Genomic DNA, 20,389 nt, shown 5'->3' on the forward strand with positions numbered 1-20,389 from the left:
CGCCGCCTCCCGGCCGCCATCATCCCGGCGTGCACCGCGGCGGCGGCCGGGCCGGCGGCCATGTTGCGCTAGTTGGTTGTTTTCTCGCTGCGGCGGACCAGGGCCGCTGCGGCCCGCCGAGCGCCCGGCTCGCCTCGCCCGCCCGCCCCGGCCCGCCGGCCCCGGCCCCCGGCCCGCCCGCCGCCGCGCGCCCCGCAGGCCCGGCGGCCCAGCAGCAGGCTCGGCGGGGCGAGGCGCGAGGCCGGGCCCCGCGCGCACCATGGCGGCCGCCCTGGGAACGGGCGCAGGAGCCGGCGCCGGAGGTAGGTGGGCGCGCGGGCCGGGCCGGGCGGGCCGGGGCGGGCCGGGGCTCAGCCGCGCGCCGCCGCGCTCGTTGGCGGGCGGGGCGCAGGGAACGCCCCGGGGTCGGCTTCGCGGAGGCGCCGGGGGTCGGGGCCGGCTCCGCTCGGGGGGCGGTTCTCGCGGCCGGGGCGCGGGGGTTCGCCGCGGCGCGGCCTCGCGTGCCGGCTCGGCCGCTGTTCCTAGGTGCCCCGTGACCGCGGGCGTCTGGAAGCGCCGCGGAAGGCCCCGGCGGGCGCGGGGTGGGCGGCCGCCGCCTCGGGGACGCCCCGCGGAGCGCGGCCCGCCTGGGCCTGCCAGGGCTGTCGCCGGCGACCCCGGCCCTGCGGGCCCCGCGGCCGGGCTTGGTGGGCGCCGGGCCTTCTCGCGGGCTTCTTGGGGGCCTTCTGGGGCCCGCGCGCGCTCGTGGGGTTCGCGCCGCGGAGCGCGGGACTCGGGCGCCGTCGCTCTGGCCGCCGTGGCCGCGCCGCGCGCCGGGTACTCTTCCCGGTCGTGTGTGCGGCCGCGGGAGCGGGGCCGCCCGAGTGTCCTGGCGCGCAGGCCCGTGGCCGCGTCGGGCGAGGGGCGCAAAGTTTGAGTCGCTGTCGGCGGGCGGGGCGGGCCGGTCGGGGAGGTCGTGCGCCCCCCGCGTGTCCGGGCGCGCGCCTTCCCGCCGGGCTTGGGCGGAGCCGAGCCTCCCCGCCCGGCCTGCGGCGCTGGGACCTCGGCGCCCCCGAGGACCCCCCGCCGCCCCCGGCCAGTGCTCCGCCTCCGGCCGGCGGCGAGGCCCCCGCGGGGCCTTCGGTCCGGAGAGCCTCTGCCGGCGCCGCCCCTTTGTTTCGGCGCGTGCTCGGGTCCCGGCGGCGGGGGGCCTCCGCGGCTGTTCGCCCTCCTCCCGGCTGGCCCGCGAGCTGCGCGGGGCCCGGGAGCCGCCCCCCGCCCGAGCCCGCGCTGCGCCCCGGGCTGTGCGGGGCGCGGGGCCGGCGAGCGAGCTGGAGCGGGACGGTTCTCTCGCCCCGCGCCCTTCTCCGGCACGCGCGGCCGTGCAGCCGCCGCGAGGTGGGCGTCCGTGGCTCTGCGGGGGCGGGGGGCCTGCGCCCCCCCGCACCCAGAGGAGCGGGCCCGGGGCGGCCTGTGCCTGCGCCCGGGGAGGCCGCGCCTGCGTAGCCGCGGCCGGCGTGCGCGTTCCCGGGGCGGCTGCGGTGGGCGCGGGCCGGGCGCGCGCTCGGAGCTGGGACCCCGCGTCCCCCCGCGTCCCCCGCGCGGGCCTTGTGGGGCCGTCCCAGCCGCCCCGGCCTGCGCGCCCCAGACTAACTTCCGTCCGCCTTGCGCCCCGGTGGTGTCGTTTATGTTTTTCTGATCGCCACTGAAATTGAGGGCTGTTTCTTTTTTTCCCTGTGAAATGCTTGTTGCTATCATGACTGTCTCAACCGGGTAGTAGGTCTGTTGTCATTTTAAATAATTATTCGTGTTTTCCGCTAGGGTTACTAACCTTTCGTGTTTTGTTGTGCTTGCCCTGTAAGCTCGTTTTAAACTTTTCACTGCAGGTGATTGGGCCCCCCTTGCCAGGGTTCCTCTGTGCTCTGAACATTCTGTGCTTCTGTCCTTTTTTCCTTAGCTTTTCTTCCATATGGGACTTTATGCGTCTCTGGAGTGAATTTCTCCTAATACGATGAACTGAATTCTTGGTCTTTAAATATGTACATTTCTCGTCCATAGTTTCAGAAAATTGTTGCTACATTGTGTGTGTATGTACAGATACAGAACTCTGATGGCGTGTTCTTTCAGAAATCTCTTCATTATCTGTGCATTTAAAAATGAACTTAAGAATTTCAGGCTCTTTTAAAAATTATGGACTTTTTACTGGAATTGCATTGAATTTATTAACATAGTCTTGAATGGTTGATATTTTTACAGTGTGAGTTCTTTCATCCAGCAGCAAGAGTGTCTCTTTGTCAAGTTCTTTTTTGCCTGTCAGTCTTCTGCCAGTTTCCTCCCAGTCCCACGGCCTGATACATAGTGAGCAAGATTCCCTCCTGGCTCCTGTGGAACTCACACCTGACTTTCTCTCCCACTTGTGCTTGTCTTAGTCATAGATACTTTATATTTGTTGTTGTTGTGGATGATACAGGGGCTTTTTTAATCCTAGTGCAGTAACTGTTGCTGATTTTCTATAGGGTTTTTTTTTTTTTTTTTTTTGGTTGAATGATACACAACTGACTTACTGGAATTTAACAGTTTGGTCCTTTAGGTTTTTCTAGTTTGAAACTCATACCTCAACCTTTTGTACTGTAATATTTGTATCTTTGATTTATTTTTCTTGCACTTCTTTGGAAGTTTTCATTGCCAGCTCCTGCGGTATACTGTTGGTTAGTGTGGGTGAGTCCTTTGGGTGCTGGGTGTCTGTTTCTCGTCTTGTTCTGAGTTTAATGAGGGTTCTTTTAATGTCTTGCCATTGAGTGGTGTTTGTTGTAGGTGTCAGATAGTTATTGCTTAGCTAAGAAACTTTACTTTTTGAATTGGATTAACTTTAGCAAAAGCATTTTCTGCATCTGCTGAGATGAATGACATGAGGCCCCTTCTTTTTTCAGTAATACTTTATACCAGTAGATTTCCAGCGCTGAACCAGCCGTGCGTTCTTGGGCTCACGACCACCTTGTATTGCATGTTTTGTTTTTTTTTACTATATAGTTAACATGTTTAATACGTTGGACGTGTGATTACAAGAACGGTTGTCTTACGGCTTTTTCCTCTGTGTTCCATCTCGGTTTTTACAAGCTAGGCTGACTTCTTAGAATGAATTGTGGAAGTTCTAGGGCCAGCTTGTAGATCTCTTATTCAGTGTTGGAGGAACTCTGACTGCAAAGCCTTTGGGGGTCTATTCACGTCTATAAGTTATTTTTCAATTTTTCTGTCATTTAGTTTTGTTAAATCTATGGTCAATTTTGATAATTATTCTTTGTTTATATATTCAAATTATTTGACTGAATTACTACTCTTTCCAAAGAATGGGTGTGTTGAAGGTGCATTTTCTGAGACCCACCATGTTTGAAAAAATCCTTTATTTTCATACTGGATTGATGATTTAGCTGGGTCTACAGTTCTAGGTTTGAATTGATTTTTATTTGGTTTTTCATGGGGTTGTTTTCCTGGCTTTTTTGAGAGCAGATGTAACTGACAATTTACATGATTGCACTTTGAAAATGTTGTCAAGTGAGTCAGTTACAAAAGGGGAGGGGGCGTGTAGACCTTGGGCTTCCCGCCACTGGAGGTCCTTGGGTAACCTTGTGTCAGTGAAACCTTTGCTTCATTTTCGTTACATTGATGAGAAGGAAAGATCTTGGCCACTGGCAGATGTTGAAGGCGAAGACATTAATTGTTGAAGGTGCTGATTTCCTGAAACACTTATTTTACTTTCTGGGCTCAAGGAGAACCTATTGAGGACCTTGAGTGAGGGCTTCCTCTGCCTGCGAGAGGCGGTCTCGGTCTCCGGACCGAATGGTCTTCCTGCCTGCCCGGTGCATCTTACAAGGGAGCCAGAGGGCAGGTCACCACAGTCGCGTCCTCAGGGGCCCAGGCGCACTGCTTGCTCTTGGTAGACCCGAGTGTAAGTTGCCTTTCTTGCTGGATAACTGCTTTGTCGGGAAGCTGGAGGATGGGTCAGTGGGAAAGTGGGTGCCAGCAGGCTCTCTGTGGGCTAGGGTGCCTGGAGTGGGTTCCGTCTGCAGAGCGGAATCTGCGCGATTCCCCCCGCGTGGGAGGGTTTCAGGAGTTGGAGCTCACCTGGCTCTTGTGAGGCTGGAGGTGCTGCCCTCAGGAATAACCCGGACTCCGGCTGTCAGCCAGCTGTCAGGAGTGTGCCTGGAAGCCTCTGTGCCTCTGAGAGCTCTGGGGAAGTGCCCGTGTAGCCCTGGAGGTGCTGGCTCTGATGGAACTCAGGAGGTCACTGGGACTGTCACTCCGGTCCCGGCGCAGAAAAGCCCTCTTGCCGCGCATGGTGTCCAGAGCTCACTGCTCACGCCCAGCATCCTTCTGCCTGCTTGTGTCTCCTGCCTCTGCACGTAGTCGTGCTGGTGATTGTCACGCATCCTCCTGTCCGGGAGCGCCTGTCTCTGCAGTCGAGCGCAGGCCCGCCCGGGGAGGAGGGTGCTGCACCTTGCCCCACAGCTGGTCTGCATGGCGGCGGGGCCCCCAGCAACTCACTCCCTTTCTTTGACCTTTTTCCTCTGAATGTCACCAATTTTGCAGTTGATCTTGTGCAGTGCGGTGGTTTCACTTTTTAAAAAGAGGGTCTGGGTTCTTGGGGAAAGAATGTCACGGGAACATCCAGTTGACTGAGTGGAGACCGTTTTGTCCTCTTCCTTACTGCCCAGGAAGGGGGGGGGTCAGGGTCTTGCTGTCACAGCTTCCCCACGGGGAGGCGTTGCCCTGTCTTTGATTTCCCAAAACAGGAAGAGGAAATTCAGTTGGGAAACACGCACATGACCGATGTGCATTATACAGAGTTCACTTTAGGCGCCCGTATGTCTTGTTTTTAATTTTTACTTACATTTTTAGGGTTACATGTTTGCTCCTCCATATGTGCACGAGTCCCACTCGCTGGCCACCCAAACCATCCTTGCCATGCCCATCTGCCTCCCTCCAGGGGAGAGAGATTTTTAAAACAGCAACTGTTTTTTTCAAGGAGCATGACTTAGGGGCCCTTCCTGAGAGCTTGGCCTGGGTGTTCAGAATGTGATAGGTCTGCGGAGTTCTCGACAGGCCCCGGTTCTTTTTTCTAGTCGCCTGTTTAAATAAAGCACCTGGATTTCCTCATCCATGAGTTTGCGGGGTTTTGAGAGGGTGATTGAGAGCGTGCGCGTACCGTACGTGACAGTGGTGTTGCAGCAAAAGATGGCTGGGGACTTTGGACGAGAGCAAACATTGGCAGGCTGTCTGTAAAGAGCACATCGTAAATATTTTCGGTTTTGCAGACCATAGGACTCTGGTGCAACGCCCGAGCTTTGCCCTTGGGCCTGAAAGCAGCTGTGGGCCGTAAGTGACTGACTCGGCATGGGGTGCGCTGCGAAAGCTTGTTTACATGAGAAGGTCAGCTTTGGCCCAAAAACCCTTCTGGCGGCAGACCCTTCTTGGCCTGCGGGCCGTGCTCGCCGACCCTAGAACCGGACCAGTGCTAGAACCCTGTTCCAAGCTAATCTCGGAAGCTTCTCGCCCTAGTCCCAGGCTCCCGGGAAAGAGAAGGTGGTGAGAGTGCGGGGTCGGGCAGCGGTGTGGCCGCAGAGATCTGATCGTTGCGTCCTCGGAAGTTGTGAAGCGTGCAGGGGGCGGCTCCCTTGTGAACACGGGAGGCGTCTCCAGGGGAGGACAGTGACCGCTGGTCTGGGTCGGGCTTGCGGGCTTCAGGGATGCTCTTGCGATGATCCGACGCCGCGGCGCACACGCTCGCCTCGGCCTGTGAGGGCCTTTGCTCCCCATCTCTCGTCCCGTGTTGCTTCTCCCTCACCTCTGAGCGGTCTCTTCAGCACGCGGCGCCCTCCGTCTGCTCCCCGCTGGAGGCAAGCGCCTGTGCCCAGAAACGGTCCCGGCGCCGACTCCTACGCCGGGCCGAGACCAGGCTCTTCGTCCCTCTATGTCTCGCTGGCCTTTTATGTCCCGGGAGGGGACTCCTAAGCTGGAAGGGGCGGCGAGACAGGCCCGTGAGCCTTGCGGCAGGAATCCGCGTTGAACATGCTGCGGCGTTTTCTCCTCAGTTCTGTTCAGGGAAGGCAGACAGAGGTGAGGCCCCCGCTGTGCTGCGCCCGGCAGCGGGGCTGTCCTCTGCAGCCTGCTCCCGCCCGCGGCCCGGGAGACTGCCGCGGCCGGTGCTCCGGGCAGAGCCGGCCAGCGCGCACGTCGAGTGGTGGCTCCGGCGGGGCTGTCGCGGCGAGGCGCGGCGCTTTGGAGAAGACACGGCGAGGCAAACGCGTGCCTTCTCCCCGGGAGCGCGCGTCCCTCCGTTCCCGTCCGCAGGGTCTGGGGGTGTCGTCCCAGCCTGGTCAGAAGTGAAGGGTGGCTCGCAGTTTATTTGAAAACCGTTCATGTAGCAAAAAAAAACTTCGGGGAACAATGGCCACTGACAGTCCCTGCAGCAGTTCTGTGACGTGGCGGCGGCGGGCCCGTCCCGCGTCACCCAGGCGCCGCCTCTCTGCCCCTGCCCTTTATTTTGAGGGCGAGAGTATCACACCGCGTTGCTCTTTAGACCTGCCTCTCCGTGTCTCTGGGGTAAAGGCTCGTGAACACTCGTCAGGGCTTAGGTCACCTGGAAAGGGCCGTTTCTTCACGTCGGGTATTCAGTCAGTGCTCGCGTTTCCGTCAGACTTAAGTCCGGAAAGTTTAAACATACACTTTATGTGAATTAGTAGGGGGTGTGTTTCACTTTTTAACAAGACTAAGCTCTTCCTGGCGGTAACACCTGACATTGCTGTTTTCGGTGAAGGGAGAACGGGCCGCGCCGCAGCCCTGGGACGCTCAGCCGCCGCCTGCACGCCGGGCGCCGCGGGGGCTGCGCTGCGGTCGCTGCGGTTTTCCTTTGCCCGTCCCTCAGCCGCGTGATGGTGAGACTCTTCCTACATCTCCGTGTCCCCTTCCTGGGTGAAGTCTTTCTTTCATGGAAAATTTTGCTCTTTAAAAAGTGAAGTTGAGTTTTGAGAATTCTTTGCATTTTGCGCATCCGTCCCTTTGTTAGGGGTAGCCTTCGCAGAGACTTCCTCCTGCGCGGGTGTGTCCATGGCCTGAAGGGTGACACATCCTTGGTTTGCTCTTCTCTTGCTGATGCGCTCTCACCGCCGTGCTGGGCGTCCTCGCCGGCCCCCCGAGCCCAGAAGGATTTTCCTCTGTGCTTTCCAAGGTCTGCATCCGGGCTCACTGCTTTCTCCCCCTCTCCGCGGCAGGGTCGAGGTGTTCTGGCGTCTGCACACACACGACGTGGGGGCGAGGGCGTGCCCGCTGCCCAGGCCCTCTGCCCGTCCTCCCGAGCGCGGCTGCGCCCGCTCTCCTCGGCGCTCCGCGTGGCAGGGTCCTGTTCCCAGGGTCTGCGGCGAGGGCTGGACTCGGCCGGGCTCGCGGTGACGCTGGGTGCGCTGGGCAAAGCTGCCGAGTCGGCACTCAGCAGACCCTCTGCTCGGCGCGTGCTCTCCTCAGTGGCTCGTCCTTCACGCGCCAGTGTCTCGTCCTTGCCGCCCTTCCCGGCAGCTCCTGGTCGTCGCGCCCCCTTCAGAGGCTTGTCTTTCACTCCGCTTCCTCCTGCTCCTCAGCGCGCGTGGAGGAACTCTTGAGTTTTGTCTGCTGAGCTTATGCGTCGCAGCCCTGCTTATTTCCTTGTTTCTCTTGTTCTCATAAATAGCAAAACGATTCTCTCGCTCCCTCCTTTTCAGTCTGAATTCCTGTCACTTCTTTTCCTTGACGGCCTGCGCTGGCAGAGCTGGAGCGCAGGGCCGGAGAGAAGGGCTGGAGGGGCTTCCCGGCCCTGGGTGGACACGTCGGGTCTTGGTCTTGCCCAGTAAGCGTGGTGTTTGCCGCGGGGCTTCCAGTCCATGCCCTTTCATCGGGACAAGGGCATGTCCTTCGGTTTTTGTTGATGGGATTTTTGTAAGCAGTGGGTATTGCTCTTTGGCTAATTTATTTCTACTTCTAATGAGATGATAATTGTCTATTTTTTGTTTGTTAGCATGCTGTGTATTACAGTGCTTTTTCAAAAAGCGTGGGTTTTTGAATCTTGGATGAATCCTTCATTTCTGAGGTAAACTCCACATGGTCATGATGTATTTTATCCTTTTACTATGTTGCTGAGCTGTATGTGCTGGTTCTTCAAAAATGATTTTTGCTTGTATTGGGACAGTGTTGTAGTTTTTTTTTAGACTGGTTTATACCGACCTCATTGGATGAGCTCAGAAGTGTTTTTCTCATCTGGTTCATTTTTTCCTGTATTGATCTTTATTTGCATACTTTGCTGTCCTTTTGGTTTAAGTTGCATTTTCCCTGTTTCCGCACAAGTTAAAGTAAGGGGGTTGATTTGAGGGCGTCTTTATTAGTGAAGGCGTTTACAGCCATCCGTTTCGCTCCAAGTACTGCATTAGCTGCATCCCACAAACTTTGGTACATTGAGTGTTTGTGTTCATTTACCTCAAAGTATTTCCTTATTTCTCTAGTAGTTTCGTTGGCCTGATGATTGTGTATGGTTAAATTTTCACATATCTGAATTGTCCACTTTTTTCCTATCAGTAGCTTCTACTGATATGCTTTTAATCAGCTTAATATGCTTTGTATGATTTTGCCCTTTTAAAATTTAGGGAGGCCTGTCTTCTGACCAGAGCGCGTGTGCTGGACAATGCCCCGTGTGCACCTGGGAAGGTGCCTTTTGTAGTTGTGTGGCTGGATGTCTTGGCATTTGTCTTGTAGCCGGACATCCGCTGTCAGCTCATCTTAACTTGATGCCATGTGCGCAGACACTGTTTCTAGAAGGTCACGGTCACGGGTGGCATGGTAGTGGGGAGACAGGACTTCAGTGTGTGGTTTTGGGGCGCACACTTCAGTTAAACTACATTGGGTCTCTTAGCAACCCATTCTTGTACTGTTTATCTGTGAAGGTATGTATTTCGCCACACTTCTTCACGGTTCTCTGCGTGCAGAGTGCTCTCTTTGAGCGTGGACTTGAGCTCTCTTTGAGCTCTCTTTGAGCTCCTGCCCGCCGTGGCTCATGAGAATCAGCTGTCGCTGAAATTCGGGCTCCTTTACCGACTGGTTTCTAAGGTTGGTGTTTGAGGTCTGTTCTGACCCAAGGGGGCCCCTGTCCCCTGTTGGCCCCTTTCTCCAGGGACCCGTCATTCTTCTCCGCGCTGCCCCTCCCAGGCCTTCCGGCCGTGGAGCTCGTCTCGCCCGCTCGTCCTCGGCGCCGGGGAGCCTGGCGCGCGCCGCGGTTCTGGGGCGACGTTGCCCTCGTGTCGGGACGCGGTCGGGGACGGGGTGACGCGGGCCCGCGGGGACGCCCGTCCTCGAGGAGCCGAGCGTCTGAGTGGGGAGGCGCAGTCGTCCCGCAGCTCGGCTGGGCGTGGCGACGCCCCTGTATGCCGCAGGGCAGCGGCGAGCTGGGCCCCGAGAGCCTCGTCCTTCAAGTGGGGCCTGGGTGGGAGGGGAGCGTGCCCGCCCCCTCGCCCTGCCTCGGCGCCCGCGGGGAGAGGGGGGGCAGGCAAGAGACACCGCGTCTGTTCCGGGGCTCGTCTGCTGCGGAGCGGATGCGTCCTGCGCGGGACAGCAGGGCTGTGTCCCGTCCCCCCGGCCGCTCGTCGCTCCTGCCCCGTGGCTCCTGCCGCCGCCTGCGCCTGCCCGGGCGCTGGGACGCCTGGGAGGGCCTCGCCTCTGAGGGTGCCCCTGCTTCCTCCTTTATGTGACTCCCGGGAGGGTCGGCATCGGGTCGCGCGTTCTGTTTGTGCCGTTCTCCACGTGCTCTCCGCCGCCCCGAAATGGGGACTGTTTTCCCTTGTAGTTTTGGGAAAACCCGAAGAGTCCGGAGAGTAGCGCAAGTCCAGCTAATCAGCCGTCTTTCCCTTCGGCCGGGCAAGCAGTGTTTACTTAGCGCCACTGTTCTATGAAGAGAATGATTTTGCTAGAATTTGTGACACAACTCTCGTTGGTGACGCCTCATCCCGTGCCGTGGTCGGCAGACTGGCTTTCCCGGGCCGCTTTCTGTGGAAGCGTTTCTATTATTTAAACACTTAAAGCCCCCAGGGCAGCTGCGCGCGCGGCTTCTGTGGTAAGATGCCCGGCCTGGGCTCCTTGGCGCCGCGGGTTGTTTCGGGGCTGCGTGTCTGACCGACCTTCCTGGCTTCTCCCTCCAGATGACGACTTTGACCAGTTTGACAAGCCCGGAGCGGAGCGGTCGTGGCGAAGGAGAGCTGCCGACGAGGACTGGGACAGGTACGGTGCGCCGGCCGCTCGGCTCCCCGCTCGCGGCTCTGCGCAGACCTCGGGGACCGCTGCCGGCTCGTCCCCGCCTGGCTGAAGCGAGGGGCGGGTTTCGGGCTGTGGGCACCGCAGCCGGCCAACTGCCCTGCGCAGGCCTGGCTCTGCGTGTCCTTGCTGCGTCCTCCTGCGGTGAAGGGGCCACGTGGTCCCAGAGCTAGGGCTGGAGTAAGGGGACGTCGGTGCCCCTTCTGCGCCTCATCCTGCCACATTCCCATGTTTGCTGCTGTACCCTGTGGCGCAGCGCGGCGCCTCCTGCGGTCTGAGCCCGCGTCTTTCTGGTTAGTGTTGAAGGGGAGACCTGTGTGGGAACACGCATGCGTGGAAGGTGAACAAAATCCACGGTTAGGAGCGATGGCGAGTGAGGGCGTTCCTCCAGGAGAGGAGCTCTGGAGGTTCGTGGGGGGCCCGGGGGAGGCATCCTTTCATATTTCTTACCATTTTAAACACTGGAAAACGCAAGGCTTAGCCTGCAGTTGCCGTCAGGGAGCCCGTCATGACGCAAGTCGAGCTGAGTGAAGAGCCATGGTGACCCCACGGTGACCAGAGCTCCCGGTTCCTGCTGGAAGCCATGCTGTCCCGGGGATCCCCGGGGTGATCTTCTTTGAGGCCTCCCAGTCATTTCTGTCCGGGTCCGGGCCGCGGCAGAGCAGCCCGCTCACTAGGGTGGGCGAGTCAGGGCTCGGTGTGCGCACCCCTCCTGCTGACGTTTGCTGGGGTGTGATTCTTGGGCCGTCAGCCAGCGCGACGCCTTCCGCAGCGACGCCGTCCTGCCGGGAGTGTCGGTGATGGGTTGTTTCTGAAGTCCCGGGTTGGGGGCTGCTTAGACACGCGGGGTTTCCGCTCACCGGCCAGTCGTCTGTGCCTGTTTTTCTCTTGGGTTGTTTGTCCTTTCTTGACCGGAGGGATGCGTTACGCTTTCTGGAAGGCACTTCTGTGTGTGGAGAGGTCTCTGCCCAGTCTGTGACGTGTATTTCCTTAAATAGATTTTATGAGCCTCCAATTTGCGATCTTTTTCTGTTGATTTTTGTGTGTATTTTAATTAAACTGTAAGAAAGTCTTTGGAAATCGTGTCAGCCTCCCTGCCCGTGTGGCCATGTGAGCGGGGCTGCCTGACGTCATTGGCCCTGCCAGGATGAAGTTGGGGTTCGTGAAGGCGCTTTCTTACTCCCCCTGGCAAAGGTCGGTTGTCCCGAGGAGGCCTCTGCGCAGGCTCCTCAGTCGCCCTCGCCTTCAGTGTGTGATCGGGCGCCCCTCCGCGTGGTGTCTCCTCGGCGCTTGTGGGGCACGGCGATGCCCATTGCAGTGCTGGCTGGAGGGGGCGACACTGAGAGCGGAGTAGAGTGCGGCAGAGCGGCGGGCGCCCTGGAGAGCGTGCGGTTGTCGCTCAGCCAGCACCTGGGTCCGGGAGGTGTGCGTGGGGGTGTGCGCGGGGCCCTCCTCCACAGCCTGAGCCCTTCTTCACCTCCCCACCAGGCTGCCGCTGCTGCCTGGGAGCCTCGCTGCGTGTCCTTTCAAAGAAGTCGGTTCTGGCTGCTCAGTTCCTCAGCGCGCTGCTGCTGACGGCCGGCGATGGTCTCTGAGAGGCCGGCCCTGGGGCGCGAGTCCGCTGACGGCACCCGCGAGGCGGTGCAGGCCTGGGCGGAGTGGGCAGCCGCGGCACGCGGAAATCAGGCTGCCTCTGCTCTGGCTGGGGGCCGGGCTGGTTGGTGAACATCTCAGTGCCTCCGTTTCACACTGAAAATGGGGTGACGTCAAGGTCCACCTGGTGACGTGGTCTTGTCCGCGGAGGAGCTAGTGAGTGGAGCGGCCTGGCGCCGCCTGCCGCCTGCTGAGGGTGCTCCGGGGTGCCCGGAGCTGTTGTCCCTTCGTGTGCTCTTGCGCCACCAGGGGAGGCCCTCTTGCTGTCTTTTAAAAATGCTTTTGTTTAGCAAAAGCGGGGGTAATCAGCAAAGGTTGATTTTATTTCCATATACTGTCTTGTCGGCAGAAGGCTCGAGTATTTTCTAGATTTGCTTGTGCAATAATGAACCCCTATTCTTGGTGACACGGTCTGGAGCGGGGGATTGCCTATTTCTAGTCATCTTGGGTAGCGCCCCAGACGTGCTTGCTGTCTGCAGGGTGGCTCAGCAGCTCTGCTGCTTGCGGGGATATTGCACCCCAAGGTACGAGACTCCTGTCTAAAATGTGATCGGGTGTCGCGTGAGGTGGAAGTGCTGGAGGAGGCCGTGCTGCTCTGACCCGAGTGACGCCTGAGGCTGCTCCAGGGCTGCTGGGCTCTTGTCCTGCCCCTGTCGCGCTCTGTGACCATGGGCAGGCGAGTGACTCTTCCTCCTTGTTTCTCTACGGTGAGGGTGCAGGGTTCCTGGCCCCGAGCTTAAAAGAACAAAGGGGTGTTAAGCGCACAGGCTGAGTCGTTTGTTGTTGCTTCTGGGTCTAAAAGGCATCGTGGGAAGGCGCATTCCCTTGCGTGCGCGCAGATGGGGCCTCGTGTAGCTGCACGCGCTCCCGGCCATCCCAGCCCCGCGGAGGAACACGCTAGACAGAGACCTGGTTTTGGGTAAAATAGCTCAGACCCGGTAGCGCTCACGGCAGCCTGCCCAGACTCGGGCAGAGCAGCAGTCCTGGCGGGGTCTCGGCGCCCTTGGGTCTCTGACACGCATGCCTAGAGTCAGCGCCCGCGCTTCCTCCTCCCGGACGGTGATCTTTAAAGACGTCTGCTGCTAAAAGGTTGGTCTCCCTAGAACGATGCGGGGCTGGCCGTGTCTTCAGCTTCTTGATCTGCTGAGGGCTTCTGTCTTCTGTTGGAAAGTCTCATCGCTGTCAGACATGAACACGCCGACAGGACTTTGCAGCTGGCCCGCGTGACTCCACCTCACTCAGCCTTCCCCTCAGGCCCTGTGATCGATACGTATGTCCTCAGCAGCCTCAGTTTCCAGTTTTGCCCTCTGAAGAGTGTCAGATGGTCTCTCGTGGTTCTAATTTTTTAATTTCCCCAGTTAACTGTGAGGGGGCGTCTTTAGCGCCATCAGCGTGGATCTCTGGAGGTGGAGCGCGAGGACACGCCTCCTCACAGCTGCCGCTTGGCCAGGCTGCTCAGCGGGTCAGAGAGACGGAGCTCTCGCTGCAGCGAGGCAGGCCAGGTGTGGGGCTATTCGAGACCCCTCCTGCACTGGCCCTGGTGGTCCTTGGCCACGGATCGCCCCCGTGCTGTGTTTGAGCGTGCTTTCCGTGCTTCCAGAGGCAGAGGGAATTGGGCAGAGTTGCTGTGGAAGCATTGATCCCAGAGCCCTCAGCCAGTTTCACGGCCACCCACAGTCGAGAGTGATAGGAATGACCCAGTGACATATTTTTTTTTCTCCCCAGTGAACTTGAAGATGACTTACTTGGAGAAGATTTACTGTCTGGCAAAAAGGTAAGACGTACAGGTGCCCCCAAACTCAACGGTAGGCCCTGCACCTCCCCGCCCCCCCCCCCCCCGCCCGTGTCCAAGGACTGGGCACCACCTACCCACGGGCTATGACCCGAAAAGTGCAGTATAGATTAAAATGTTGTGACTTAAAGTGTATCTTAAATGCAAAGGAGCCACTGTCACTACCGTCCCTTAGAACGCGAGCAGCCCTCCCTTGAAGCAGTTGCCTTGGTTTCTCCCTGTCCCGGGCGCTTGCGAGCACAGGCGCGGAGTGAGCAGGATGGGGGCTGCCGCCGGCCTGCACGGCGCCTGCTGTGGGTGGGAACGCTTGGCAGCTGGGTTTGGGACTCATCTTTCGGGGGTGTTCAGAGATTAAAGATAAACGTAGTAGTAAGACACATAAGTAAGTATGAATTAGATCTAATTTAGGTTTTTCTAAACCTTCTTTGGTCAGGTAAAATCTTTGAAGCCGGCACCTCTGGTGTGTGCGTCTCTCAGGATGTTTTCAGTACAGTGAAAGTTGAGTTAAAACTAGAAATAAAGAGCCAGGGGTTAAGGTGAAATACTAAATTTTATTTCCAGGGCCACCCTGGTGGCGCAAGGGGTTGAGGCACGGCCTGTGAGGCTGTCCGCAGCCTCTGCGGCACGAGTTCGAGCCCTGGCCAGGGAGCTACCCACATGGCGCAGCAGACCTCTCCTGTCGCCCTGCTGCTCCCCTCAGCAGTGGATTTCGGTCAGTCTGCCTGTTCTGCTCCCTGCTCTGTCTCTGTTGGATCCTCTCACCTCCCCCCACCTCTGGCCTGTACCCCAGCTATTGTGTGCGTAAATAAATCTTTAAAAAAAAAAGGAGTATTTCAATTTTATTTTCAGTCTAACGATGGTGAATCAACTCTGTGTTGCTTGCTGTCAGCACCTTTATGCTCAAGCTTATCATTTTTTTTTTTAAAGATTTATTTATGCTTACAAGAACTGGGGTACAGGCCAGAGGTGTGGGGGGTGAGAGTATTCACCAGAGACAGGTTGGAGAGCAGAACAGGCGGATCCACTGAAATAATGCACTGCTGAGGGAGCAGCAGGGAGACAGGAGAGGTCTGCTGTGCCATGTGGGCAGCTCCCCGGCCAGTGGCTGCCGACTGCTTCATAATGCTGAGACTTAACCCCTGCGTCCCCAGGGAGGCCCTCATCATATTTTTAAGCGATGGCATCACATGTGTGATTTTTCTGATTTTAGATTTTCCTGTTACTTATTTGTAATGTAATTGATGATCTCAAATACTAGTTCTATTCATTTCTTGTCACTTATCCCATCACATGGCTAGCATTTTCTCTAAGACATGAGTTCATCATAGGATCCTTTCGAAGCTACTTTTTTTGCTGTGTCCGGTTTCCTACTGCACCATTGGCCTGTTGGTGGCCTGGCTTCTGCCTGGCCCGCCCTTCTCTCCTTTGGACAGCTCTGTCAACGCCTATAGCTCCTAAGAATTCGTTTAATTCCTTGTAAGTTGCCATCTCTTGGCCTCCTGCAAGCCAGCGGGAATGGGGGTGTAATGCATCCCTGTCGTTGGAAGTGGAGATCCAGGGTGGAGCCCCTCAGCCTGTCTTCTCCTCGGGGTGCTGCAGGTGCGGTGTGATGCGGCTGTCAGGGCCAGGCCTTCCGGGTCCCGGCATGGGGGAGCGGTATCTTGTTTTCCTTGTAACGTAACGAATCAGCCTGCTTTTCCCGGAAGTGCTCTCACTATCCTTGGGAATCCACTGCCACTGAGTAGACACCTCTTCCCTTGCAACTATTTGAGGTGCTTTCTGAAGAATACCAGTTAGCGGTGCACATGTTTAAATGTTGTGAATATTTTTACATCAAGTGGGATTCCTCTCTCTTGACAAGCCCGGCATATCCTGGATTGTCTTGTGCCTCCATCCGGGCGTTCCCCTGGCCCCCGCCCTCCCCGTGGTGTGCCTTCGCCTGCATCCGGGAGCTCTGGCAGGACCTGGGCAGCGAGGATGGAGCAGCGCGCGGGGTCCGGACGTGGTGCGGACGGCCCAGGAGTAGGGGCGTCGTCCTGCCGTTGGGGTTTTTTGGTATCTGTCGGTTGTTTTGTAGCCTGGCCCCCTTCCACGCTACAGTGAAATGGGGGTGCAGGCTGTCCACCCGATGTCCGCTTCCCAGGCCTCGTTGGTCCTAGACTTTTCGACAGGTTTGCTAAATTGGTTACATCGGAGCTGTGGGTGTTTCCTCCTCTCTTCCCTCCGACGTGCACACGTTCCTTGTGGGGCCCCAGGCGTTGGAGTATGTTAAGAGACAAGGAAAAAGTGTCGACACTTTGCTCAGTTTCCTTTCACTTGCCCTGCGTGTGTAAGTACAGCTTAGGTTTATGCACACGCCTGTCACGTTTTGTAATTTGGATTGTGCCACGGGCATATTTCCCTGTCATTAAATGCTGTTCTGAGATGCATGACGACCACGTCATGCTTCAGTGTCTGCGCTGCGGCACGCCTGGCCACGCCCTGGCCTGCCCCCACCTCACCGCTTGCACCTTTTAAAAAAACTTACGGGAAACCTTCCGCGAGCGCAGGGAGAGCACGGGAGAGCCCTGCACGCGTGTCTGTCACGCTTCTGCACCCGCAGTTAAAGGCAGTCTTCAGCTTCCCTGCCCGCCCCCCCCCCCCCCCCCCGGATTATTGGGCAGTAAATCTCAGACGTGGTATTTTAATGTACCGATCTTATTTATGCTTTTGCTGTTGTTAGGAAAGTCCCGCCAAGAGGAATTTCTGGCCTCCGGCTATAAAGATGTTCAGGTTCTGGTTCCAGATTGCCAGAGTGCTTTCCACAAATCCTCGCTCGGTGCCTGACAGCCGTGTGCGAGCTTTGCACCCACCTCTCCGGTGCCTGTCATCTTTGGCATATTCATGTGCGTAGGGTGGATAGAAGTGACGGACACCGGGCTGGTGGTATTTGGTTTCTGGTAGGGCTCGCTGCGGCGTCACGCACAGAGGGCTGCTGCTCAGGGCCGTGGCGGGAGCCCCGAGGGCGGGGGGACCCTGTGCCTGCCTTTCTCCCATGGGAGCCCTGCTGGAAGCACCTCGTGGCACCCTGTCCGCACGGGGACCCCAGGTCCGTGGCGGAGACAGCCGCGGGCAGGCCCGTCCGCATCAAGGAGGGAGGCCCAAGTTGGGGTCCCCCTTGTGAGGCTGACGTGAAAGTCGCCAACCAGCAAAGCAGTCAGTGCTGGGGAAGTTGGGTGAGCTGGGGCGCCGGCGTGTCCCTACTCCTTTAGCCTCTCCTTTTACCTGCTGCGGCGTCGGGCCCCGAAGAGCTGCTCCTCTAGTCCCCCGAGTGTTCTTGGGGCAGACTGCCAGGGTTGGGGACTGTTGGGAGGGCCTCTTGTTCCCCCTACTTTTAAATCCCCCCGTGTCCCACGAGAGATCCCACATTCTTGGGGGGCCGGGAGATGCTGCTCCTGTTCGTCCCCCTTCCCCTGTCAGGGGTAGGCCTGGCTGCTTGGCAAGGGGGAGGAAGGGCCTCACTCACACTCAGGGCCCCGTTCCCTTCCTCTTGGGAGCGGTTTGCCCTCTCCCGAGCAGAGTCTTCCTCGTGGCTCCGGCCTTGGCTGAGAGATGGTGGCCCGCCCGTCTTCAGGTCGGAGTTGGGGATTGGGTTCGCCTCAAGGACTGAGTCCTGGTCCCACCCCCTTGCCCTCTGCCAGCTTCTCCAGTCATGTCGGCGTTCTCACCACTGCCCCCCGGTCTGGTGCTCACAAGGTTCAGAACCCGCAGGGTGTGTTGACTCCCCAGAGATCAGAAGTGGCCCCCACAACAGATTTCTTTTTTTGTTTGGTGAATTAGTTATCATTTTACTGATTTTTGACATTTCAAAGTTTAACAAAAACTCTAGGAAGTCGTTTCTTACTGAATGAAATTTGACTTTCATTGCGTGGCTGATTTGTAAATATTCGCTGTGGAGTTACTGAATGAACTGGGCCGCTCGCCTTAGGCCTGCCTGGCTCCCCTCATGCAGAACAGGCCAGGTCTGCCCGCTCCTGGGCCACGTGGTGGACATTCCTTTGGGTCTGTCAGGTTTTCCTGCAGCTCCACGCTTTCAAGTAAAGTGTGTGGGCTGCATTGCTTTATTTTTTCTTGCTGTAATGTCAGTGATTCGGTGGAGTCCCTTGGGACCAGTAAGAACGAACAAGATTGATGTTTCTCGGCTTACGTAATGAAGAGCATATAGACAGGTGCACTTCTTTCTTTCCTGTAAGTAGGAAATCAAGTGGGTTTTTTCCTGCTTTTCCCTCCAGTAGAGTGAGTATATGTTCATCTGCACACTCGTGTGTGACTGATTGTCTGGGGGTGGGGGCAGGAGCGGTCATTTGCACATATCATGGACGACCTTTCAGCAGGGAGGAAGGTGTTACGTCCCTCCCCACGATGCGGGTGTATGTCTGACCCCCAGCCCGGCTGCGGGAACGTGGCTGGTGCCGAGACCGCCAGGCTGCTGCCGAGACCGCCAGGCTGCTGCCGAGACTGCCAGGCTGCTGCAGGGCAGGGCTGGTCTGGGACTTCACGTGTCGTCGGTGAGGGGCAAACCACAGCTTTTGCCTGGTCTCTTACATTTCAGCTGGTCATCCAGTGATCTGCAGTCCTTATTTCTAGAATTTTTGTTTGTTTCAAAAGTCTTTAGATTTTGAATACTAAACAATATGAAATTTAGTCAGATCATAAGGACATCATAAAAAATTGTGCCACATCACCAAAGGACGCTTCTCTCTTTCCTTCCTTGTCAGAATTAGAATAAACGGGATCTTCATGTTTGCTGCTTCTAGCTTACAGACTCTCTGGCCCACTGGGTCCGGGGTAGTGTCTTGTGCCACGTGTAGGGTCTCCTGGTTGTCAGCTGCTTGCACTGACCTGTGGACACCTTCTGAGTGGCAGGTGTTTAATGGCCTAAGGTTAGAGACAATCCAGCCAACGTAATTTTGCATTTTTCTTAACAAGTCTTTTTTATGGGAGTGACGTGCATTAACTGGGCTTCTTATTTTAATTAGAACCAGTCGGATTTGTCTGATGAGGAGCTAAATGATGACCTTCTGCAGAGTGATAACGAAGACGAGGAGAATTTCAGGTACTCGGTATCATGCTCGTTAAAAACGCTTTTTATTTAAATTGATCGGTCATCTGTAATCATCGTTACTGTGGGGTGTGATTGACAACGTAATGTACCTTTAACATAATTTCAGTAATGTAACTCTTTGTAGAAGGTATGTGCATGTTTCTATAAATAGGTCAGCTGGTTACAGTCATTGTTTGTCTTGCTCTGAATGACCCTGGTCATCCCACTGAGAGCAGGGCATGAAAGCAGCTCAGGCGCGTGCTGTTCCTTACAAGAGCGCTGTCTGGTCTGGATGGAGGTGGGGCAGCCGCTGCAGACTCGTAATGCTCCCTGCTTCGGTTTGCTGTCGCTGCTCCTGCTCCGAGTCTGAGGCCGTCTGCATGCACATCTGCTGTTGGCGTGCCGTTTGGGGGATTCCTTTGGCCCGAGCTTTAGATTTGCTATACACAGTCGCTTTAGTGTCTGTGGGCTGGCACGCAGGCCCATAGAGTGGACAGCGTGTAAGCTGCAGTAACAGAGGCCTCGTGTCCCGGAGGCTGGGCGGTCCAAGGGCAGGGTGTGGGGGTTGTGTTCTCGGGGCTTATCCGTGGTGAGCTGTGTCCTCGCATGCTGACAGGACTGCGGGGTTCTCCAGGGGCCCACTGTAAGGTTCCATCCTCATGAACAGCCTGATCTCCGCAATCCTGCCTTGGCTGCTAGGGTTCGGCATGCAGTGTGGGCAGGAGGGAAGCAGATCATTTAGTTCAGAAGAGCGGCAACCGCCTTCCTGTGGCGGCGGAGTATGCTCTGTTTCAGGATGCCCACGGTGGTAGCGCGCTCTGCAGGTGGGGTACGTTTTTTAGTTTTATGAGGAAACATAGTGAAAACATAGTTGTCGTTAAAAATGTGTCATTTATAATTGAGCTGTAGATTCATAACAGGTTTCCTAACATAAAGCGCTTCGCGTGGCTGAAAATAGTCTTAAGTTTCTCGGTTCCATTATGCGACATCATTATTATATTTCAATCTTTCGGGTTGGCTGAGTGGCCTTTGTGTGGTGTTGGGGCTCCTGGATCCAGTTCCATGAGGTAGCAGGTGCTGAGGCTTTGCCTCACCAGTAAGCGGTGCTTGGACCCCTGCGCGGGGTGTGCGGGTTCGGCTCATTCTCATACTGAGCCTAGAGACAGCGTCAGGTGCCACCGCTTTTAAGGGCTCCGTCTCCCAAGTCTGCCCTCCACCTCTGATCGGCCACGGGCCCGGTGCCAGCTTTGACTTCTGCCACCTGTTTGTCTATCAGGGGCCCCCTTGAGCCCCGGCTCAGATTTGAAGGGCCGTCACAAGCCCAGGTTATATCATCTGTGCTTCTGACCCACGGGCTAAAAATTGTGAAGCCAGGGCACCCACTTCAGCTTGGATTAATTTGCTAGGGTGACACCCGCAACTCAGGAGCCCCATTTACTCACCAGCTCATGCTTTATTACAAAGGACACCCTTCAGCAGCCTTATGGGGGAAGGCTACAGGGGAAGCCCTCTCCAGGGGGGCCCGTTCGCCCTCAGATCTTCACACATCCGCCAACCCT

The 20,389-nt window shown here is 57.1% G+C and overlaps 1 protein-coding gene across 1 annotated transcript in view; it reads left to right on the forward strand.

Annotated features, from left to right (window-relative positions):
* Positions 1–259: 259 nt before the first annotated feature.
* The window catches only part of RBM33 (RNA binding motif protein 33), a gene marked incomplete at both ends in the record, with an annotated part of 72,474 nt that continues 52,344 nt past the window's right edge, over positions 260–20,389 (forward strand). The window contains 4 exons of the mRNA XM_084230959.1: positions 260–302; positions 10,191–10,269; positions 13,681–13,729; positions 18,766–18,842. Coding sequence (XP_084087085.1) covers positions 260–302; positions 10,191–10,269; positions 13,681–13,729; positions 18,766–18,842 — 248 coding nt within the window. The remainder of the gene's footprint in view (positions 303–10,190; positions 10,270–13,680; positions 13,730–18,765; positions 18,843–20,389) is intronic.

Source organism: Talpa europaea, assembly GCF_964194135.1.
Source record: "Talpa europaea genome assembly, chromosome: 3".
Lineage (NCBI taxonomy): Eukaryota > Metazoa > Chordata > Mammalia > Eulipotyphla > Talpidae > Talpa > Talpa europaea.